Source organism: Natator depressus, chromosome 4 (assembly GCF_965152275.1).
Source record: "Natator depressus isolate rNatDep1 chromosome 4, rNatDep2.hap1, whole genome shotgun sequence".
NCBI lineage: Eukaryota > Metazoa > Chordata > Testudines > Cheloniidae > Natator > Natator depressus.
Window position 1 is genome coordinate 97,595,782 of NC_134237.1, and position 25,087 is coordinate 97,620,868.

General features: G+C 41.5%; 1 protein-coding gene and 1 long non-coding RNA gene across 3 annotated transcripts; one reads left to right on the top strand and one right to left on the bottom strand.

The window, feature by feature from the left end:
• Positions 1-224: 224 nt before the first annotated feature.
• On the bottom strand, positions 225-5,989 carry LOC141986719 (uncharacterized). Its single transcript, XR_012639352.1, has 3 exons — positions 5,923-5,989; positions 4,283-4,492; positions 225-1,080 (listed from the first exon to the last, which is right to left on the bottom strand). It is a non-coding gene; the product is annotated as an uncharacterized LOC141986719 (long non-coding RNA).
• On the top strand, positions 1,148-13,609 carry LOC141986715 (toll-like receptor 1). Of its 2 annotated transcripts, none has more exons than XM_074951547.1 (2): positions 1,148-1,285; positions 11,062-13,609. In XM_074951547.1, the coding sequence occupies exon 2, from the start codon at positions 11,129-11,131 to the stop codon at positions 13,097-13,099; it is 1,971 nt and encodes a 656-aa protein (XP_074807648.1). In that variant the 5' UTR covers positions 1,148-1,285; positions 11,062-11,128; the 3' UTR covers positions 13,100-13,609. The 2 variants fall into 2 exon arrangements, with proteins under 2 accessions (XP_074807648.1, XP_074807647.1); XM_074951546.1 differs by lacking the exon at positions 1,148-1,285 and adding an exon at positions 7,806-7,907.
• The last annotated feature ends 11,478 nt before the right edge of the window (positions 13,610-25,087 follow it).

Below are 25,087 nucleotides of genomic sequence, written 5' to 3' on the forward strand. Positions count from 1 at the left end.
GTAACTCAGAGGAAAAAGCAAAGGCTTGAACTGAGTGGGACTCAGGCTAACACAGTTCTCCTTGTTAAAACAAATGGATTTATCACAGTGCATATTTCTTCTACTTTGAGAAATGTACCAAAATGTAAAAATAAATAAATAGCCTTAACAAGCTGTTTTTCATACCTGTAATTATGTTTTAATGTTTATGCTGGCACCAGATGTTACATGACAGGACTGTGTAGGTCATGGTATGGCACCAAAAATGTCATGTGTATCGATGCCCCTCTCCAACAGGGCCAAATGTATACTTGCCAATATTTTCAATTATTCTTATCTATATTTTTGTTTGTGGTAGCACCTCTAAGCCCCAGTTAATTATTAAATTCCTTGTAGAAAATTGAAATCAAAGTGAGGAGGAGAAATGTGTGGAAGCCTTGTAGAGCTGTCAACACAATGGAGTTATGACAGAGTAGGAGCTGGGAAACAGCTTCTGTCAGACCCTTGTGTTTACTGATTAATTCTCATATGTTTTTTGAGGCAGTGATGACACCCTCATACAGTATCAGCTGTACACCACTGGACAAATTACACAATATTAGCTAAATGCATCATCTTTCAGTATCAAAAAAAATTGGTAGATTGCAATTTCTTGCTTTTTGTTTCTGCTTTTTCTGATCCTTCAGTGAAATAAATGTGACTACCTATGTGCATAAAGTTAAGTATGTTGAGTACTTGCAGGAGTATTTGCAGTATAATACATGAGTATTTGCAAGGCTGGGAGCCCTAGTTATTTTTTTTCAATCTCTGCATTGAGTGAACCAGGATGTTAAAAAAAAATTCAGAATTGTTCATACTAATTTCCAGGAAGTTACTGTTCACTTTGGGTACCAATAATGTTGTGAAACAAGTTCTGCATCATCTTTTGACTAAGAGAAAGTTGATTGCAGGCTCTTGCCAAACAACTTGTGGTTCTTGTCTCCTTATTCCTCCACTTCCTTCCTCATTTTATTGTAGGGCAGGACTCTTCAGTTTCATTCTATGGAAAGTTAGTGTGTAGAATCATCAGAGCTTTTTGCCACTTTTGTTGTTCTTCCTCTGCTGGAGAAAAAGAAAAATAGTTACTCTTGTGTAGTGTTGCTATAGGAGCATAAAGAAATACGTTACGATTCATTAAGGAATTTTACGAACAGAAAAGTATCTCAGTACCCCCAAATACGTTGTGGTGCTCATAGAAGCACCATTAAAACCAAACAACTTTTCAATAAATTTATTAAGGAAAGTACTCTGAAGTTCCCATTTTAAGGTAGGTGAGACCAGAATAAATATTGAGTAAATATATTTCCAGGGCATTTTTAATAAGGATAGAAAAATCAGTGCAGACCAATGATTATTACCAACATATTTTATATGTTTTTATTGATTTTTGACATATAGTATATATTGACAATTAAATCTTGAAAAATACAGAGGCTTGTCCTCTGCTTTGTAGTGGATTTGGTGGAATTAAAAAAAAAAACTCTTTTGACATGAGCTGAAGAAGATAAGTGAAGCTCAGTAACTGGAGATCTATTTTACTCTTGATGGATGGTGGAGTTTCGGACTGACAAGGAAGCTAGTCTTAGAGTGCCAGTTTTACAAACTCTGTAGAAGCCTGTGCGTGGATCAGAAACGTACAAACAAACATATAAATTTTTTAGCTAGGATGAATGTGTATTGGAAATGAATAAGCCAATGATATATGTCCTGCTGTTAAGTGTAATGATTTATTTTCTTAAGCATAGAGATTTCTTTAACTGAATTTATTTTTCTGTAGTTATGGTTTTAAATTTTGATTTTGCATTTCTCACCTTAGTTGATAAAAATACAGTAGTTAATTCCACTTATTGTTTCTTATGAATTAGTGCAATGCTGAAATGTCTGGGTTGCAAACAATGCATAGGAATATTTAGTTCTTTCAAAAGTAGTTCACACAGAAAATTAACTGTAAACAGAAAGTCATGGAAACATTTCTTTTGGTCTCAGTTTAATAAAAGTTTGTTCTAAATCTAAATTTGGGGCTAGATTTGACCTGAGTGTCTCTTTAATGTGCACTTTATGGTTTCTAGGAATGGTACTTGCTCTTTAAGAAATGAATGAATTCAGTGCTGCAAAATTTTAAAAAAAATGTTGAGAAGGTACTGGGTGCAAGAGGTGCATTAGTGCTGCTGCTGCCCTCAGTGGGACATAACAAGGTAGTTCTGGCTTGGGAGGACATACCCTCCCTACTCATGCTCCAGCAAATGGTTGCACCTATGTATGAGCATGGTGAAGTATAATGGTTAACAGTGCATTAGCACTCATGAGAATGTGCTTGTTTCGCTTTTCTAATTTATACTTTTATTTACAATATGTTAATCAGATAATATATAGGTATGAGTACTGAATTCAAACAGTGTCAATGGCCAGCCAGTTTGGCCTTATAATCACAGGGCTACCTCACCGTAACCGCTCTGATATATGACCGTCCCCTTCAGATTAAGTAAAGTGTATTATGCACCATGTTCACTAGGGCAATAGACATTTTATAACAAGACTTTTGGATGTTGCCTACCTCCTGAAGTTTATCAGAGAGCACAGTCTTTACAGATGGCCATAATTGCCATGACAGAGGATAGATGATGATGTGGTTTGGATATAGCTGGTTCTTAGGCCATTTAGGCCTTGTCTACACTATGAAATTAGGTCGAATTTATAGAAGTCAGTTCTGTAGAAAGCGTTTTTATACAGTCGACTGTGTGTGTCCCCACACAAATGCTCTAAGTGCATGTAGTCGGCAGAGTGTGTCCACAGTACCGAGGCAAGCATCGACTTCCGGAGCATTGCACTGTGGGTAGCTATCCCACAGTTCCCGCAGTCTCTGCCGCCCATTTGAATTCTGGGTAGAAATCCCAGTGCCTGATGGGGCTAACACATTGTTGCGGGTGGTTCTGGGTACATATCGTCAGGCCCCCCTTCCCTCCCTCCCTCCGTGAAAGCAAGGGCAGACAATTGTTTTGCGCCTTTTTTCTTGAGTTACCTGTGCAGACGCCATACCTCGGCAAGCATGGAGCCCGCTCAGCTAACCGTCACCGTATGTCTCCTGGCTGCTGGCAGACGTGATACTGCATTGCTACACAGCAGCAGTTTATTGCCTTTTGGCAGCAGACAGTGCAGTATGATTGGTAGCCATCGTCGACGTAGTCCAGGGTGCTCTTTTAACTGACCTCAATGAGGTCAGGGGCACCTGGGCAAACATGGGAGTGACTCAGCCAGGTCATTTCCCTTTTAGGGTTTCATTTCATGGCGATTCAGTCTTACTGGCAGTGTCTTTTAATCTGCAGCCAGCAGAAGACGATGGCCAGCAGTCATACTGCACCGTCTTCTGCCGAGCACCCAGGAGATGACGATGGCTAGCGGTCGTACTGCACGGTCTGCTGCCAGCTAGATGTATAAAGATAGATGAAATGGCTCAAAACAAGAAATAGACCAGATTTGTTTTGTATTCATTTTCTCCTCCCTCCCTCCCTTTGTGAAATCAACGGCCTGCTAAACCCAGTTTTGAGTTCTATCCTTGAGGTTTTGAGTTCTATCCTTGAGGGGGCCATTCTGTTTCTCGCAAAGCTACCCCCTTTGTTGATTTTAATTCCCTGTAAGCCATGTCGTCAGTCGCCCCTCCCTCCGTCAGAGCAACGGCAGACAATCGTTCCGCGCCTTTTTTCTGTGCAGACGCCATACCACCGCAAGCATGGAGCCCACTCAGATCACCACACGCATTATCCAGCAGTATATGCAGCAACAGAACCTGGCAAAGCGAAACCGGGCGAGTAGGCGACGTCAGCGCGGTGACGAGAGTGAAGAGGACATGGACACAGACTTCTCTCAAAGCACGGGCCCTGGCAATGTGGGCATCATGGTGCTAATGGGGCAGGTTCATGTGGTGGAACGCCGATTCTGGGCTCAAGAAACAAGCACAGACTGGTGGGACCACATAGTGTTGCAGGTCTGGGACGATTCCCAGTGGCTGTGAAACTTTCACATATGTAAGGGCACTTTCATGGAACATTGTGACTTGCTTTCCCCTGCCCTGAGGCGCAAGAATACCAAGATGAGAGCAGCCCTCACAGTTGAGAAGCGAGTGGCAATAGCCCTGTGGAAGCTTGCAACGCCATATGCTGGAGCAAATTAGTTTGATCCTCCAGCAGCCTCAGCATTGAATCCTGCCTCCTCTCATCACGCTGCCGCCACTTTTCAGCTTCAGCCCTCTCTTCAGCCCGCCACTTACTCTCTTTAGCCCGCCACCTCTCCTCCCGGTCATTTTGTGCTTTCCTGCACTCTGACATTGCCTGCCTCCACGCATTCGTCTGTGCTCTATCAGTGTGGGAGGACAGCATGAGCTCAGAGAACATTTCATTGCGAGTGCGTTTTTTTCGCCTTCTAATCTTTGCTAGCCTCTGGGAAGGAGAAGATCCTGTGATCCTTGAAACACATGCAGCTGGTGGAGAAAAAAAAGGGACAGTGGTATTTAAAAAGACACATTTTATAGAACAATGGGTACACTCTTTCATGGTAAACCTTGCTGTTAACATTACATACATAGCACATGTGCTTTCGTTCCAAGGTCGCATTTTGCCTCCCTCCACTGCGGGGCTAGCCCCTCATCCCTCCCCATGACTAACAGCGGGGAACATTTCTGTTCAGCTACAGGCAAACAGCCCAGCAGGAACGGGCACCTCTGAATGTCCCCTTAAGAAAAGCACCCTATTTCAACCAGGTGACCATGAATGATATCACTCTCCTGAGGATAACACAGAGAGATAAAGAACGGATGTTGTTTGAATGCCAGCAAACATACACTGCAATGCGTTGTTCTACGATTCCCGAGTACGTGCTACTGGCCTGGAGTGGTAAAGTGTCCAACCATGGTGGACAGAATAAGGCTGCCCTCCCCAGAAACCTTTTGCAAAGGCTTTGGGAGTACATCCAGGAGAGCCATGAATGCCAGGGCAAATTAATCATTAAACACCCTTGCTTTTAAACCATGTATACTATTTTAAAAGGTACACTCACCAGAGGTCCCTTCTCTGCCTGGCGGGTCCGGGAGGCAGCCTTGGGTGGGTTCGGGGGGGTACTGGCTCCAGGTCCAGGGTGAGAAACAGTTCCCGGCTGTCGGGAAAACCGGTTTCTCCGCTTGCTTTTTGTGAGCTATCTACAACCTCATCATCATCATCTTTCTCGTCCCCAAAACCTGCTTCCGTGTTGCCTTCATCTCCATTGAAGGAGTCAAACAACACGGCTGGGGTAGTGGTAGCTGAACCCCCTAAAATGGCATGCAGAAGGTGGGGGCCCGCAAGGATTTAAAAAAATTAATACTTGCCACTTCGGGCTTGTATTAAATCCTGAAGGTTACAGCTTTTCTCTGACCTTGGCTCAGTAAATGCTTCCACCACCCAAGTGAAAAACTGCCTTTTGCAAATCCTGGAAAAACTCACTTGGGAAGTTTTCCCTGAGGCCCCTCGGCTTTGCCACCCCTCCCTCGGGGAAGCCGAGAAAGAAAACAAACAAAAGGGAAACCCAGCTGTTGCCACCAGCTAATTGAAAAACATATGCACAGACCTTTTAAGACACAAAACCAATTAGGTTCTTAGAAAAGGTAAATTTTATTAAAACAAAAACAAAAAAATACTATACATCTGGAACTTGGGCTTTTGCTAGATTTTAAAAGAGCAATTCCAAAAATTAAGCACCCAAAATAGCTTTTTGGGGGGTTCAGCTTAAAGGTTACAAGCAAACAAAAGCATCTGGGGTTAGCACAGAGGAGTCCACAAGCCTTACAGAAAATAAAAGAAATAAACCTAATCGTGTCTATCTAAACATTCCCTGTCCCAATGAATCCTTCTAGGTATGGATGATGAATTTTCATACCTGGTCCAAACGTTAGACAGCTTTCCAGCTGCCCCTGTCTCTTCAGCCCATAGAGAACAACAGAGAGACAAAGGGAAAGATTTTTCCCATTTTAAAAAGTTCTAGCCTTCCTATTGGCTCTTTTGGTCAGGGGTCCACTCCCTTTTCTTTACCTGAGGGACTTTTTAACCCTTTACAGGTAAAGCAAGCAGCCACCAAGAGGGACTTTATAGCTAACTGGCTGGCTGGGTGTCCATAAAAGGTAGCTCTCCCCCTTCATTTATCAAACCAGGCTTGACTTAAATTTCAGAAATAAAACATGACTAATGATGTTTAAGCCAAAACCAGCCACTTTTAAGGTTGTTTCTTTGACTTCCTGGGCTATACCAATGTTGCATCATGAGTCATTATGTCAGGTCATTGTCTTGTGGCACCCTAAACTAGAAGGATGTGGAAAAAGCCCAGTGATTTCAGTGGGATGACTTACTAAGTAAGTGCTAGTCTATATGAGTTAGGGTGGTAGATCTAGTCTCTGAATTAGATCTCAAGGAAAGTAAAGTTCTCAGGGACTGTTTTTGATGGTGTTATGGAATTTTTAAAATTAAGATATCACAAATCATCAAGTGGCACTGTCTTACAAGTCATAGTCTTACAGGTTTTTGTTGTTGGTTTTAGCATGCAAGAAGTGTATAATCTTTGAAGAAAAGCTGTGTTATTATGTAATCCATGCCTGATGGGAATGGTGATCTGTCCCCCTGCAGTGGCACCTAGACCACTTAGCAATTAATGAGTCTGCTACATCCTTAATTAAAAGGCAGGTGGCTTTTACCTCACACGATAAAGGATCATGCATTTAGCTCCAGAGATCCCAGGTTCAATCCTGCTTGCTGACAGATCCTGGTTGTCAGAGTTACAATTAGTTTTGCCATATAGGTTCTTCGTGGGAGCTGTGAAAAACAGCATGAGAGTTTGTTCTTTGCCTTAATCTCTCCAACAGAGTCAATTTCTTGTGTAGAGTTGCTTCGCTGGAGCTGGGCATGTGAGCTTGTGCTTAGGTTTCAGAAAGATGGGTTTTCCTGTGTGCTGTTTGTGACCACCTCTGTTCACGGACTGTTGTGTATCATGTAAATAAACTAGTTATACTTAGAATCTACACAGACTCCATGTCATTGATTATTCTGACTTGCAGGGCCTCAGCATCTGTACCACTTGACAGAGGGGTGACAATATAATAATAGGCCTATTTTTATCTTGACTTCAATGTAGCTAGCACTGTTGCCTTTAAAGTAAAAGAGATCTATCATTCTCCCTTTCAGACCAATATGCAATTTAAATGGGACATAGTTACAGAAAGTACTTTTAGAAACCATTTTATGACAGGTTTCAGAGTAGCAACCGTGTTAGTCTGTATTCGCAAAAAGAAAAGGAGTACTTGTGGCGCCTTAGAGACTAACAAATTTATTTGAGCATGAGCTTTCGTGAGCTACAGCTCACTTCATCGGATGCATTCAGTGGCAGGAACTTACAACTAAACTATTTCAACTAAAATGACAAAATGCTCAAAACCAGAATTAGAATCATGCTTTTTGACTTAGATTATTATTTAGTTGCAGGAGAAGATATTTGGGTGTCAATATAAAACTTGTTCAACAGAAGAAATATTTAATTTATTTTAAAACAAATTCAATAGAAAGGGAAAGCAATTGATGGATCAGCTGAAATGAGGATTAAGGAATTTATCCTATTTAGGCTATTGCAAAGCATGAAACCATGCAGTTCAATAATATAATTAAATGAGCAAAAAGTTATATCAATAATGTCTGGAAAAATATAAATTTGTGGAAAAAATGTGTAATTTCATAAGGAGTCAGTAGATGGCACAAACAACTTTTGGAAGGTTTGAGTGTTGTTAAATGTTGTTATCCAAATGAGCCGTTTTACAGGAAGTTTGTTTTTTGTCTTTTCCTGTATAATTTTTCTGCTTATTTGCGCAGCAAGACTTCCTGGTAAGAAAGAACTATTAATTTATGTTTGTTTTAAATAGACCTCTGATTAACTTAAAGTGTTGTGTACTCTGCATCTTATTCAGAAAATGAGACATGTTTTGTAAATCGTTTATGAACTAAAGTTTATTATTTGCTTTCTAGTCTGTGTGTGAATGACAAGCGTAGCCTCATTTGAGTTCAGTAAATTCACTGAAAGAAATTATAGCAATATAAACACCTTTATACTGGTATCACTGTGTCTACCCAAGAGGTTTGCACCAATTCAACTAAATCCATTTTTGTGCATGTGTGTGTTTTCAGGATTGGAGACAAAGCAACAATATATTTTACCTGTATCAATTATATATTTTTACATCAGGTTTGTGTCTTATAATGGTATCTTACAAAATATATGGCCATGCTTAAATTACTTTTCAATATATTCCATATATTTTGTGTGTTAATAGAGAGTTCTAATCTTAAATATTTAAAATGTATTTCAATTATGACAAGAATCCATGATTTCAGGAGTGCCTGGAGTTCATGTGTGGAGGAAACAACAGTTTGCAGCGTTGTGCCTGTGTTGGTCCCAGGATATGAGCAAGACAAGTATCAGAGGGGTAGCTGTGTTAATCTGTATCCACAAAAACAATGAGGAGTCCGGTGGCACCTTAAAGACTAACAGATTTATTTGGGCATAAGCTTTCATGGGTAAAAAACCCACTTCTTCTCCATGCATCTGAAGAAGTGAGGTTTTTACCCACGAATACTTATGCCCAAATAAATCTGTTAGTCTTTAAGGTGCCACTGGACTCCTTGTTGTTGTTGAGCAAGATAAGGTGGATGAGGTAATATCTTTTATGGGACCAACTTCTGTTGGTGAAAGAGACAAGCTTTTGAGCTGTGTGGTTTGGAGCTTGAAAGCTTGTCTCTTTCAGAAAACAGTAGCAAAGTTTGCTTTTAGTTTCTCTCTGCCTGCATTCCGCCGGGTTTAGCTAGCTGCCTGCCTACTGTCAGCTGTGTCAGTCACCAGTTAACATTGGTTTTATTCAATTTACTTTGGGTGGGTGGTGAGTGGTCTTTTGGATGAGACCTTAAAAATCAAGATTTTGTCTGTTCTCCGTGTATAATAAGGATCCTATCGAACTTTAAACACAGTAGATATTTGCCCCTGTGAACTTGGCTTAAATTCCTCACCACTACCACACATATGGGTTGCCTATCTGGCTGCACCTACCAGGTAGGAGGTGATTGCATTTTATTGATGCTCTGCTTATCAAGTTTAAGTGCTTTGGGATCATTCAGAATGAAAATTGCCTTGACCACGGCTCTGTCAAATGTTAGTTCTCAATTAATTATAGACCCTAAAGATCACAGACATGTTTTAACTCATATCAATTTCATTGTACTACAGAGCATTCTGACTCGAAAAGAAACTCTCGGCATGAGAAAGTGGACAAAGAATGTACGAATGTATATGTAAATAATTTGACTCTAATGATCAACATTCAGGAATAAAGGAGGATTTATTTTAATAAAGCAGCTGGAAAATGTATAGCCTCCTTTCAGCTGGTACTTACCTATAAAACATGGCTGAAATTATGTTGTGGGCAATAAGGGCAGGGAAAGAAAGATGGTAATGTATATTTCAGGGCCTTATTCAGCTGTGCTGTAGCATCACTTACATGAATGGGGGGGCATTTCACTTAAGGTTTGATCCTGCACAACACAGAAAGAGTGTTGTCCATACAAGCACAAAGTAAGAAAGTTGGGGCAGTGAATGCTACTTTGCCCAGTCCTGTTGAGCTGTAGTACAGAGCAGCCAAGTTACTCATGCCTAGTAGCTGGAGTAAGTCCTAATATGGGAACAGATAGCTAATGCAGTCTCATGCCATGCTGAGGATTGCATTTATACTGCCATTCTCTGCCCAGGCCCAGGTATCCACTGGGGACTACCATGATAAAAGCAAACTAAATTTAATTTGACACCTAAGCCAAAACCTGAACCTAGGTCTCTGGAGGTGAAAATGCTGCACCTCTTAGCCCCAAGATTTCTAATTTGTTTCTCATTCTGGTTCAACATACTTTTTTAAAAAGGTGTTGTAAGTCAATGAGTTGATCCTCTGTTACTTAGTGACCTGCTAAAAATTGTTAACATAAGTAAAGGTTTGGCAAGGAATGTCAGTATGTTACTTCTAATAAAGCAGTGGTTCTCAACCCGGAGTCCAGGGCCCTCTGGGGGTCCTCGAGCAAGCTTCGGGGGTCCGCCAAGCAGGGCTGGCATTAGACTTGCTGGGGCCCGGGGCGCCAAGCCCCACTACCCGGGGCTGAAGCCGAAACCTGAGCAACTTATCTTCTCTGGGCCCACTGTGGCATGGGGCCCCGGGCAATTGCCCTGCTTGCTGCCCCCTAATGCTGGCATAATTGTTGTGGCACAGGTGGGCCATGGAGTTTTTATAGCATGTGGGGCTCAGAAAGAAAAAGGTTGAGAACCCCTGTAATAAACTATAATTTCAAGGAGGGTTTGTGAGACTGGGAATGGGATAGAGCCTATTCTCCTCTGAGACCTTTCCCCTCCAGCTAGTCTTTTCCCTCCAGCCTAGGGTGGCAGTGACAGACAGGTATTGCTTTCTGATAGCTCTTTGACAGGTTATGTAAAATGAATTAGTTGTTGGTCTCAATCCAGTTCCTACTGGACAGAAGTTTATGTGACAAAACCTCTATCTACTGAGATTAATTAATTTCCTTGTTGGCAGCCTCAGGAAAGAATCCAAGGACTGGATGACCACGGAAACTCTTATTCCTAGGGTTAGTCCCTTTAGTTCAAAAGTGAGGTGCATTTTGTACGGTCTGGGGAAGCTTGCATTGTCCCTGCTCGTGCATAAACAGTAGATTTCAGTCTCCTGAACTGTCAGTCGGACACATTTTACAATAATTATATTAATTTTTTAAAAAGTAAGAGTTTAAAAAGTAGTAATTGTGTGTTTTCCCCCTTAAACAGACATGAATGAACATCAATGTGCGTTGCCTCTACTGAATGGCAGAGTGCACTCCATTGCTGTTAAAATCAGCTGGAGAGAAGGACACTCAGCCCCTTCCAGAATTAGACCCTAACTCTTATATTGGACACTCACTTAGTCATTACTAATAGTGATTTAATGTAAATTTTTTATAGGATTAGAACCAGTATGGAGAAATGCTGAAGAAGGGCAACGAGCATCTATAAAGAATAACAAAACAACATGGCAGAAAGCAGAAGATCCTTTACAAACTTTCTCCTTTGTAGTTGTGTCTTCACAATAACTCTCTGGAACAATATCAAGCCATCTGATGAAAATGAATTTATTGCAAACTATTCCAGCAGCTTACTAGAAGACCATTCTGATTATGAAACCACGAGCCTGCCGCTCTCACACACAAAGAGGCTTCAGTTTGCATCAGCAGATAACAGAATAAACCATTCCAGTTGGGATGTGGTACACAATACTTCGGACAGTTTAGTACTGTCAAATATCCCAGAGAATGGAATCAGTGATTTAATACAATTATTGTCAAAATTCAACAAAACCTCAGGATTACAAAATCTTACTCTGAACAATATTACAACGTCCTGGAAAAACTTTATTAGAATTCTTCAGATTGTGTGGCATACATCCATTGAATATTTCAATATCTTCGAGATGAAACTGTTGTCAGATATTAAAAAGCAATCCTTCAACTACACTGGTACTTCCATGAAAGCACTGATAATAACGAATGTTTCCATTGAAGTATTCTATTTTTCACAGGATGACCTATACCGCATATTTTCAGAGATGAACATTACAGCCTTGACTATATCTGATTCGAAGATAATACATATGCTTTGCCCTTCGGAACGAAGTCAATTTCGCTTTTTAAGCTTTTCAAACAATGATTTGACAGATATGGTTTTTCAAGGCTGTAATAAATTAGATCTCCTGGAAACACTTATTCTACAGAGGAATCAATTAAAAAAACTTTCCAAGGTGAGCTCCATGACGAGTAAAATGAAATCACTGAAACACTTGGACATAAGTAGGAACTTGTTGTATTATGATGAAAATGAGAACCACTGCCACTGGGTTGGAACGTTAGCTAAACTGAATTTGTCCTCAAACAAATTGACAGACTCAGTTTTTGGATGTTTGCCAATCAGTGTCCAAATACTCGATCTACAAAATAACCAAATCAGAACTGTCCCCAAAGACATTACTGAACTGAAAGCTTTGAAAGAGCTAAACATTGCATTTAACAGGTTAACTGAGCTGCCTGGGTGTAGTCATTTTAGGGGTCTGGAATTACTGAATATAGAAGAGAATTCAGTTCTCAGCCCATCATCTGACTTTTTCCACAGCTGTCAAAATATCAGAGCGCTCAGAGGAGGGCACAATCCATTCCAATGTTCTTGTGAACTACGAGACTTTGTTAATTTGGAAAAAAAATCAGGCGGAAGGTTGGTTGGCTGGCCAGAGTCTTATGTGTGTGAATATCCGGATGACTTAAAGGGAACCCAGCTAAAGGACTTTCAGTTGTCTGAACTATCTTGCAATACAACTCTCTTGCTTGTTATAGCTCTAGTTGTCACAGTGGTGGTAGTGGCTGTGACATCCTTTCTGTGTATTTATTTTGATATAATGTGGTATTTGAAGATGATGTGGCAGTGGACACAAACAAAACGTCGGGTTTGGAACAGTCACCCCGAAGATCTGCAAAGCATTTTACAGTTTCATGCTTTTATTTCATACAGCGAACGGGATTCCTTCTGGGTGAAGAATCATCTGATCCCAAATCTGGAGAAGGAAGATGGGTCTGTACAGATCTGTCTGCATGAGAGGAACTTCATTCCTGGCAAAAGCATCATTGAGAACATTATCAACTGCATTGAGAAAAGCCACAAATCAATCTTTGTTTTGTCTCCCAATTTTGTCCAGAGTGAATGGTGCCACTATGAGCTTTACTTTGCCCATCACAAATTATTTAGTGAAAGTTCCAATAGCTTAATCCTCATTTTACTGGAACCAATCCCGCAGTATCTCATTCCTGCCAGATATCACAAGCTGAAAGCTCTCATGGCAAAGAGAACATACCTGGAGTGGCCAAAGGAGAAAAGCAAGCATGGCCTTTTCTGGGCTAACCTTAAGGCAACTATTAACAGTAACCTGCCAGTGTCCACTGAAGTGATTGTGGTGTAGACTGCAAGATAATTTACCAATTCTTGGATTTTATCTGTGTTAATTTTGCTTATAATGCAACTAGATGTGTAAGAAACTCAACTGATTTACTATGGAATGACCCTGTGTTAACCAAATCACTATCTTGCTCATAGTATTTGATTGTGTACCCACAAATACATGCAATACATGTAGAAATTATTATTTCCACTTCTATTAGTGAAATCATTGTGTAAAAAGTGTTCTTATATAGTTTGCCTATTATGAAAGGGCAGGAGAAGAAAATATTCATAGTAATTCTACTGTTCTAATTATTTCATGTTCAGATGTTCCGGGTGAATTTTTTTCTGGAGCTGTGTTCCCTTTAATACTAGTCATAATTGAAAATAATGGAAATGATGAGTGGGTTGGATGTAATGAAGTTTTGTAGCATCATGCTTTTTAAGGCTGAAATATGTCTACAAATAATTTTGTGCCTGGCATGTTCTGGAGTTATGGTCTTACAGAATTTCTTGCTTGTATTAAATAAAATATAAAAGAAAGTTCTTTCTTAGGACTATCACTGGATTTTTAGTTATGAGGAAATCTTAGCTGTACTAAGTAGTAAGAACATAACATAATGGCCATACTGAGTCAGACCAATGATCCATTTTGCCCAGTATCCTGTCTTCTGACAGTGGCCAGTACCAGATGCTTCAGAAGGAATGAACAGAATAGAGCAATTATTGAGTGATCCATTCTATGTCCGCTTCTGGCAGGTTGGGAACACTCAAAGTCTGGGGTTTCATCCCTGACCATCTTGGTCAATAGCCATTAATGGACCTATCCTCCATGAACTTATCTAATTCTTTTTTGAACCCATTTATATTTTTGGCCTTCACAACCTCTCCAGGCAACAAGTTCCACAGGTTGACTGGGAGTTGTGTGAAAAAGTATGTCCTTGTGTTTGTTTTATTATTATTTTCATTGGATGACCCCTGGTTTTTGTGTTATGTGAAGGGGTAAATAACACTTCCCTATTCAGTTTCTCCACACCATTCATGATTTTATAGTCTCTATCATATCCCCCCTTAGTTATCTCCTTTCTAAGATGAACAGCATGATGTATTCACAAACTAGTTGCATTTAATGGAACTATTCATGTGCTAAACGCTAAGCACATACTAAAGGGACTGATTCAAAGCCCATTTTTGTCAATCAGAGCCTTTCCCCCATCCATTACGAAGCTTTCCTATGTAAGGCCTACAGGATTTGGCCCTATATTCCTCTTTTAATACTTCTTGCTTTGCTGCACTTAAGCATTCTGGTTGGCCTAGATCTGCTTACAAAGGAGGTAGAAAATTTCTCAGAAATCTCTATTAATTAGTTACTGTGTATTAGTTAATACCTGAAGTTATGAAGAAAAATGTTTTACATGGTAATGCTCAAAATTGCTACAATCTACAAGGATCATATCAGTCCATAACAGCTCACTTTTTTGTATCTTATTTTTGATGAAAAGAAGTTACTATATATTTTGATAAAGTAACATGTTTTCTATTAGGAATTGACAAAGATATAACAGGAACAAAAGAGTCCTTTACTCTTTCAATTTACCACTTTATTGACCAGATTGCCCTTACTTGGAAAAATGATAAATGGCCTGTTCATTTATAAAACACATTTTATTTTATTATAGCCAATTATCTCCTTCAGCAACTAATGAACAATCTACATTACTCTTCATTATTTTTAGCTGAGAGAGAGACAGAGAGACTACACATAGTTTTGCACATATTTAGAAAATGTATTACATACATTGTATTAAAGTCTTTTTTATTTACAGAACATCAATAACAAAGCAAAATATGCATTAAAAAGGGGAATTCCCATATGTTCTAGTTAGCGGGATTTTTTGGATAAGCAGAACTGATACTGAATTAGCCAATCTGTTTACTATTTTGATGCAGAAACTTCTCATTTTTGGTAGTTCTCCTTTCAGCTCCAGACAGTGTATTTTAACTCTAATAGCCTATTCTCTTTGCATGTGTGGGAAACCCACAATGGATTTAGCCACAGGGCTTGGAAGGGAAGGGGTACAATACTGAGGGGAGGGTCTGGGGTTGCTGATGTTAGTGTGGCTACATCAGAGGTCAACAGCTTTTCACTTCTGTTGCATGCTATCTTACAATTGTGTCAGAGTTTGGAGGTTTGCTCAGAGGGGAGTTTGGCAGAAGTGGTCCCAGTCACCCCACATGGGTTCAGGTTTGAGATATGGGAGAAAAACAGATGGAGCAGACCCCACACTTTGGGATTGGAGTCTGCCATAGGGTAGCTGTTCCCATGGAGAGACCAAGTGAAGCTCCCCTGGACCAGAGCAGGCAAGTCCAATCCAGAGGGCTGGGCTACACCTGGGCCTATACAGGGCTGCTAATGGGCAGTTGGAGGGGAGGAATGGAGACAGGCTATGCCCTGAGGATAGAAAGCCATACTGGAGTGCAGCTAGCTCCTGTGGTGGGGACCCTGGAGCAAGGGGCTCAGGCTCGGACTCGGACTCATGGAAGCAACCCTAGGGCTGTTGCTTCAGGAAAGGAGTGGAGCAGACTGAAACTGGGAAGCTTCCAGGAGTAGGGGTGCCAGAGATGCCTGGCATGGATCGCCCTGAAGCCTGAGGCTAAGTAATGAGTTACTTACTTATCAGTGAGGCTTTCCTGATTGTTAAGAAAATAAACCTCCTTGTTGGAGGGGGAGAAGCTGGGCCAGGTCACAGAGTCATTAATTCAGGGGTTGGAGAGAAAAATTGGATCCCAGCTCAGACTGGGAATGTTGATTCATGACATAGGATCACTCTTCTGGGATCCAGTGGGGGGGGGGCCTCAGGACTTTAAGGGTTTCATAGAGGTTAGTTGAGAATATGATCATGCAGACGTGTCAGACCAAGTGGGAGTTCTGCAACACAGAAGATACAATATTGAGAGGTGTATACATAGACATTTTAGCACTGCTCCACCGGGAAGCTATGACAAACAGTAAGATGGGACAGGACAAGCAAAGCAAGGACAAGCCAAGCATCCAAGGGTGGCTAGAACCTGGAAAAATTGGGAAGCAGATTTTTAATCCACACAGGTGTCATTTCAGAACAATTGCTGGGAAGAAGCCTGGATATAATCAGGAGGGCATATAATACATTTGGAGGCATGGTTTGATTTAACTATAATGAGTGATTTAGACTGAGAGCTGCAATTCAGACTAGGAGTTGATGGGACATCCTGATTAATATGCGGTGGTTGGGATGCATGACACCACGGGAACCCGGTGTTCACACTGATAATGGCCTGTTTACTACTCAGCATGTCCACTAGAGACTTGATGCTCTGAATAACATTTGCTGGACTTTTAATGAGGGTGGGTGATTTTTGGAACATCTACAAATTTAAACATGGCTAGAAGCTGTGCTTTGGGGCCTATGCAGCCCACAACTGCTATAGCTTTAAGGGAAAGCAAAAATATGGTAGAAGATGCGGGGTAAATCCATAGGCGCCCACACCGCAGGTATCACCATGAAACTTTAGGGCCTATGACAGGAATTTTAACAATTTTGTGCAATATGAGGAGGAGGGAAAGCCTGGCGATGGTATTGCTGATTCCAGACCAGATGCTTCAATACATGGTGTCTCTGGTAACCTGGGGGCTTGCAGCAGCTACCATCTCCATTTGCCCTTCGGGCCTTATATTTGCAAGTAGCATGAGGGGCTTACCCAGATCCTTGTAGTAGGTTCTTAGTTTGGAGGATTTCAGTGGAGTGGTCTTGGGACATGGACCCTAGAAAGGATCCATGTCACCACACCACTATTCAAATGCATAGAGACTTAGTGCAAGTTCTCAATCAAATATAGAAGAAGATAGGAGGCATCCTTGTTCAAGGGTGCATTCCTAGTAGCATTATTGGAGCTTTTAGAGTTGGCAAAAAGCAAATTTGTGCGTGGGTCAGCAAGGGATATTTCTATAAGGGGTTTGGAGTGGAGGGATTTACAATGGGAAGAGAAATCAGTCATCTTAACTGTGAGGATCTCGAAAACTGATGGGGGGAGGCAAGGTGAGTACATAATGCTACAGGCACCGGCAGTGGGTATCATAGGCCAGGGGTTCTAAGCCTCCCCTAACCCAGGCCATGGCCCCACCCATGCTCCACACAGAGGCTTTGCCCTCTCTCCTCCTCTCCCCCGAAGCTGGCAGGGGCTTGGCTTGGGGCTGGCCGGCAGTGTGGGGTGGCTTGGGGCTGGCCGGCAGCCTGGAGGTCGGGCTGGGGCTCAGGGCCAGCCAGCAAGGATAGGGCAGGCTGGTTGCCAGCCCAGTGCTGTTTGGCCAAGGCTTCTCCAAGTGTGTGTGTGTGTGGGCTCTGATGGGTTATGGGGGCAGAGGGGGTGGGACTGCGGGGCTAGCCTCCCTGAAGTGGGTGTTCATGTGCTGCTGATGGCTACAGGAGGGAGGTGAGGCAAGGATTTACACTGTAAGGGCACTAAGGACTTATACAGTAATGGTGCCCATTGGAGAGGAGACCCTCTTTATTTAGGGTGATGGAAAGCCCCATACAACGTACAATATGTTACAGTTACAAAGTTCATGTTATCAGTCAGAAATCTGGTTCCCATACTTTCCAGGTAGGGACTGCTATGACTGCAGCCGAGCTAGAACTGGGGGCTACAGCAATTCAGGCAATTGGGCAATAGCATACAAGTGCATACAGGACATACATGAGACCCGAGGTAGAGAATCAGAGCTAATTCTCTTCTCTTACTTTGAGGATCATCATGCAAATAGGCCAAGCATGTGGTAGTGTGGACTTGCAGGCATAGTATTGCATCCTGGGTGCATAGGTGGGCCTCCAAGTAATTGGGCAGTTCACATCTGGGCCTGGGGAGTGAGGCAACCCTGAGCTGGCATGGAAGAAGAGACATGCTATGGGACCAGCCGATGCACCTTGTACACTCTTTGAAAGCCAGGGAACAGACACTAGATGCAAATATTGTTCACCTCAGTTTAAAAAAAAAAAAGAGGATGGAATCTATGGATATCTGAGTAGCCGGTGAGAGTGGGAGAGGCAGCCAAGCATTTTGCTGGTGCCTCCATGTGGCCGATGTCCAGTACAGTACTTGGTACGGAAGAATTTGAAGGAAGGCATCCCTTATGGGAACTGAGTAGGAGCGTTTGGGGCTCCTACATCTTGTCAGTGGGGAGCTGATCCCCCTCCTTTCCCTGGTCCCCTTTAAGGGAGCTGAGGAAGAGTGTATGGGGATCTTATGTCGGGATCGGTGGGGAGGCCAACCCCCTCCTCCCTGTGTTGTACAATTTGTTGTTAGTTATTATTCCAGATATTATAAGTGAATAAAGTTGTAGCCTAATTAAACCAATCCATGGCCTCCTATCTTTCATCTGGTTTGGATGGACAATTCAAGGTGGCCTGATTTCAGAGGTTCTGAGAACCCACTACTCACTGACTTCAGTGGCACACAGCATCTTTGTAAAGGAGGCCATTTAATTAGGAGCATAAGTATGAATTTAGATGCCTAGTTCTAGGCACCCAGGTTTGAAAATGCTGGTCACAGATTTTATCAAGTCTTGCCTGAAAGAGGATATTGTATGTTTGTCTTGGACCTGTTCATGAAATGGCTTGTGGTAGAATTCACTCCTGTTCAGCACCAAGCTGATGCACTATTTAAGCATCACACACCAATTCAACCCTAAGACTTCAGTGGGAACAGATGCGTGCATACTTCATTGGGCTGAGTGCTCAATACTTGAAATTCAAGCCACTTAGGACTCGGGGGAGATTTTCATAGGCAGAAGGGAGTTTAGTGCTGATGGTGAGTATATTGGTGTTTCAATATGTGGCACAGTTCTCTCTGAGTCATTACTGAATGTAATGTAGCCCCTGGAGGTGACTAGAGAAGATGTATAAAACTAATGTTCTGATCGCTCCTAGTTATTAAAGACTGGATGGAATTTTTCACAAGAATAGCAATGTTACCTCTGGTGTAACTGCCAAGTTCCAGCTGCGATAGTTACCTACCTAATTTCTCCCCCATCCCTACAATGTCGATTTGGATACAGAATTCTTAACTTACTGTCCTAAAGTGCTGTGTAATATTGCTATATGCTGTTAAACAGCTGCCTGGCTAAACTCCAGAGGTGGCTGCATTTCAGCACTGGATGGACTGACATCTATAATGATCACTTTACATACTGCAGTGTCATGAAAGGTGCTGTATAACTGTCAGATATATTAATGAAACACAAGGCAGGACTGGAAGAGCTCTATGTACGCTTGAAAGCTCGTCCCTTCCGCCAACCGAAGATGACATCCAATAAAAGATATTACCTCATCTACCTTGTGTGTCTCATATCCTCGGATCCACACAGCTACAGCAACACAGCAAACAGATATATTAATAGTTATTAATAACATAGGCCAGCCATCTGCCTCTACCTATATAGGACTTTTACAAGTACTAAATTATACAGCAAAGAAAACTATCAATCTGTCAAAAATATGTAGTCTTCTGTACCTTAAAACACGTTTGCCTGTTCCCAAAGACCTAAAACAAAATGAAAAAAATTAAACAAATGATTATCATTAGTTTTATTGAAAATATTGAGGTGACATTTACCAGCACTTATTCTGTCCTGTTTACAAGATGTGAAAAAGAAGAAGTAAAAATCTTAACTTAGATTTCCTTACTTATGCAAAGCAGTGAAATCAACAAGACATTTCTTCCTGTTAGCTAATTTCTGGTATTCTGGTTTGCTGAAGCTCTCAAACTTAGTTTGTTGGGAAACACGATTTTTTATTTCTTTCTAATTTGCAGGTAGCTGGGAAAGAGATAATTTGATTCCTGATGTTCTCCAAATATGATTATTAACCAGTAACATTCTCCTATACTTTTCCTTTCCTCCCACAAAAGTCCAACTCAAAGGCAAAGTGCTAATTTCATTGTTTACACATCATACCCTGCTCTACTGGGATTTACAATACAGAGCAGAGTCCCTCTCAAGGAGCAAACTTTTTTTTAATTTGTTTTTGGAAATGTTTCTTGTAATTTGTTGTAAATGTAGTTTGTTTTTCTGAAATTGAACAGGACAGTGTGCTTCTGGCCAGGGGATACACAAAATGTTGGTTCCTCTTGGCTTTGGCTAAATGCCACAAGAATTTTCTTTTCCTTATAGGTTAAGTGAGGAAATGTGCCCTGGCCACAAGCTTTAAAAAATGGCTGCCTAAAATTAGCTCCTAGGGAGAGACTTTCAAAGGCACAAAGGGGGATGTAGGTACCCAGCTCTCATTGACTTTTCAATAGAAGTTGGGTGTCTAAATGCCCTTCATACCATTGAAATTCTCTCCTTAAGTTTTTAGAGGCCTGATTTTTTTCAAGTGTTGAGCACCAACCAGCTCCCACTAAGTCATAGGCAGTGGAGCACTGTGACATTTTGAGTCAGGCATACAATTCTACACTTGCATGCAAAATGGCATCCTCCATGCTGTGACCTTGCTCATACGGTGTGTGCGAGGTCACACTGTGTAGCAGATACTATTTTGTTCTACACGATGGTATCCTCCATGTGCATCTGGAGTCCGGACGGAATTACCCTGCTGACACAGCTGGACGTGGGCCATGCAATGCATACATAGGCAGCACACCACTGGTCGTAGATCTTAAGTGGTACATGATATTTTAGTGGTGCCTCACCTTTGTGCTGGCCCTCTCCATGGGGGTGAATTTCAACACCAGAGAACAGGGTAAGTGTATTTTATAAACAAAAAATAAATATTTAACAAAGATTGGGAGTACAATCTTGAAAACAGTAGGAGATCTGGGTGTGCAAAGACTGCATGATCAGACTCTCTGGGGGAAAGCTAGATGTACTAGCTGATTAATTTTTTAAATGTCTGATGACATTTTTTAATTGTAATTAATTCACTTGTTTCTTAATAAGTTTGTCATTTTCTGTGTTCATCTGTATTCATATGGAGTAAGGGCGACATCCAGTGGCCAGCTGTTTAATCGTTGTTGAGTATTTCCTGTGTATCTCTTAAAGGATAGCTTGCGTTAGAATAGATAAAGCACACTCTTCCTCTGAATAAAATGTCACAGTAGAAAGGTAATGAATTGCTTATCCAGTTCAACACATTCAGGAACATCTCCCATGTGCAGGTTCATGTACAGCAAACAACATAACATGCTGCTTAGAGCATGGGACTCAAGATGCAAAGATTTGAGAGCTATATCTACCAGTGATTCGGGGCTTGCCTTTTGGAAAGTCAATTACCTCTTGGTGCCTCAGTTTCCCATTTTGTAAAACGCACATATCTACTCATTTTTGCTAAGTGCTGTGAGATCTGCCAATGCACAGCATTGTATAAGCACTAAATAGTACCATGTATGCCCCTAACAGGTGGTTCCATGGGAACCATTAGGAACTGGTGCTAAACAGATGCTTTTATTCTCATTTATTTCATATTTTAATTGTTGTTTGTAGGGACTTATTTTAGTGCATTTGTTTCTTCTGTATAGTTACCCAATACCATATTACTTTTGACAACTTTTGAAAATAAAGTAAGTGCTAATGATTTTGATTTGCTGGGCCTGTCTCCTCTCCCAGTTACTTCAGGGGGTTTGCTGAGTATTTTGTGTGTGTATGTGTATGAAGGGAGAACACACACAAACTCAGAACAGACAAAGGGGGTAGGGTGGAGAGGCAGAGGCAAAAAGCACGAAAGCTGAGCAGTAGATTGTGAGCACAGTGTGACCCTGGAAAAAACTAGCAAGGCAGCTTTTGGGTCTGGTGTTGGCTAAAGAGGGTTGGCGCTGTAAGTTAAGAATCTGCTCCTTTTTGTTCTTGGTTCCTCCTATGTTTGGAGGAGCAGGACTGTGATGCAGTCTTGATTATTTACACTGAATATATGAAAACACCAGACTCCATCAATTTCTACTTCCAACTGGAAGAGGGCCTCACAATTTGACTAACCATTCAGCTTGAAAAGGGGAACGTCTGAATAGACTAAGAAAATCCCTGATCCTGCAATGAACTTACCTGACACCAATGCGGCTCTGTGTTCCCAAATCATCACTGACTGTTGTGTAGTCTAGTCCTGGACATCTCTAATAATGAGGAGTCCGGTGGCACCTTAAAGTCTAACAGATTTATTTGGGCATTAGCTTTTGTGGGTAAAAAACCCACTTCATCAGATGGCTATTCCACAGCCTTTCCTGACAGTCTGTTTCATGGAGTGCCTTCATAGTTCCAAGATTGCCTGAGTATCTAAGTGAAGTTTGTGTCTTTGTCTACACTTGCAGTTTAACAATGTTCAGCATTGGTTCAGTTATAAATGTTGCTCACATCCTTTATTGGTGAGGAGTAACTTTCTCAGTGTAATGCAGACTTCCTTTTCTGCACTGCCTGGTAGCTCATACTGGGTCTTTGTCAGAGTGAGCTGATTGCCTTACCGAATGTTCTGTAATTTGTAAGAAGAGCCCAAGAACAATGAAGTGAGTGCCAACCAATATTCTCAGCTGCATCTGCCCAGTGTCCTGGAAAGCTGCCCTTGCAGGACATTCTGGACACTAATCCACCGGGCAAATGCAGTGACCCATTTCTACAAATTGTCAGACAGGAGTTTGGCAATTAAATCAATTGCTTTAACAGTCCTGAGAAGTACATTACAGCTGGCATGTGCCTCACCATCATAAATACTCTGTAACACATGTGCAATTTCTAAACAGGCCCAGAGCCTGAGTGCCAGCTACATTCCCACATTTTATCTGTCTGGCACTACCAGCTAGCTGCCTGCAGCATTGTTGAGGCCTGAAGCATTAACACTTGGAATTCTGCTTCTTCATCCACATCTGTATAGCCAAGAAGATAAAATGTCAATATTTTTCATATGAAGTGACACTAGTGTGCTCTGTTTCAGAGTAGCAGCCGTGTTAGTCTGTATTCGCAAAAAGAAAAGGAGTACTTGTGGCACCTTAGAGACTAACAAATTTATTTGATGCATCCGATGAAGTGAGCTGTAGCTCACGAAAGCTTATGCTCAAATAAATTTGTTAGTCTCTAAGGTGCCACAAGTACTCCTTTTCTTTTTATTAGTGTGCTCTGTTTTTGTCCTATCTCTTGTTTCAACTGCAACAAGGTGCCTCAGACCTGCTTGGGGAATGTCACAGTTTACACTGTCAGGCTTGACTGGAAAATTTTTTCATTTTTTTCCTCAGCTTTTAGCTTAGATGACTAGCAACTTGGCATGATTGTTAAGCTTGGCATAGAAAAAAATCAATCTGTTTTATTAGCTCAGTGAATGCCAAAATGTTTCCTAGAGGACTCACTTTTGTCATCCCCACTAAATGAAATATGAGTGTGCCCGAAAAATAATTAACTCAGAAATGTGAGCGTCTGTAGCTTGAAGCTGATACTGAAATGAACTGTCTAGCAGGGGTTCTCAACCTATTTACCATTATGGGCCATATATGCAGCTCTCTGTGTGTTATGTGGGCCACATCCACACAATATATATACTACCTGTATGACCCTGAGGATGTGACATGGGCCACATCTGGGTGCTGATTGGGCTGCAAGTGGCCCGCAGGCCGTAGGTTGAGAACCACTGGTTGTGTAGGCAGATCATGGCTCAGCTGTGTATCTTAAGCCCAATACTTATAACAGCTAAAGGAGATTCTCCTTTAGCTCAAACAATAGGTACCTGTGCCTCTGAGTTCTCTCCCTTCTGCTACAGCAAATGGTCCTGTTCTACAGCAGAGTGATGATGGCTAAGTCCTAGCTTGCCACAGGTTTGTTACAATAACTTAGATTTTTACTGACTTAAACTCTCAGTGGGCCTTGCTTTCAGGGCAGGATTCAGGCCCCACGGTGTTTGTTAAAATCAGGTCTAGTTACTGGTTTTAAATTCATGTTTTTTAGTTTTCCCAACCAGGAGATAGTTGAAAGAATTTTATAAAGGATTTTAAAAAGTAAGTAACTTGTGTATGACGTCAATCATTAATTGCCTCTGTTAATATTGGTTCAGAACAAGAAACAGTCTGTTTCTGTTTTCAGAGTGCCGTGCATGAAAGCCTTTGTATGAGTTTCTGGTCCTCGCTCTGGCTTCTTCACACTGCTCCAGTGACACAAAACTGCTAGAAACCAAGTTTAACCAGCTATCTCATGATACCCCCAGTGTAGGGGCATCCCAAAGTGAGATTGGGACAACACAGCAAATCTGACACTACTCCCCTTGCCCCCAGTCTATGGGATCAGGTTGCAATGTTGCTGGATTGTCCATTTGGGGCCACAGGTAGCCGGGCGTAAGAAAGACCAATCTCAGACCATCTCCAGGATCAGCGCAAAGAGGGCTTAAAGCCACCATTTCCCTACCTTGCCCAGAACATCCTGTGTTGAGTGCGCATCAGCTGGAACATAACAAACAGGGTTAATCAGGCCACAAGCAGGAAACATTTCCTAGTCCTTTGTCTTTAAGAAAAACGCTCTGAAGCAGCCTCTTGCTGTGGTAACTATGTATTTCTTTCTGTAAAGCACAGTAAACGGACACATTACAGGCATAACTGAGCAACATGTAGGTCACAGCCACCTGAGGCTACAGTAAAATCCACACCCACTTCTTAAAATTACTTAAATCTCTGGATTTAATGGTCAAATGCTTATTCCACCCTCCTTGTGGCCTTCTATAATCCTTCTGTGTAGCACAATTGCATTCTTCATAATTAAAGGGCTTTGGTAAATAGTGTAGCACTGAAATCTGAATGACTTTTTTCAGAGTAGCAGCCATGTTAGTCTGTATTTGCAAAAAGAAAAGGAGTACTTGTGGTACCTTAGAGACTAACAAATTTATTTGAGCATAAGCTTCCGTGAGCTACAGCTCACTTCTTCGGATGCATTCAGTGGAAAATACAGTGGGGAGATTTATATACACAGAGAACATGAAACAATGGGAGAACAATGTATCATATACACTGTAAGGAGAGT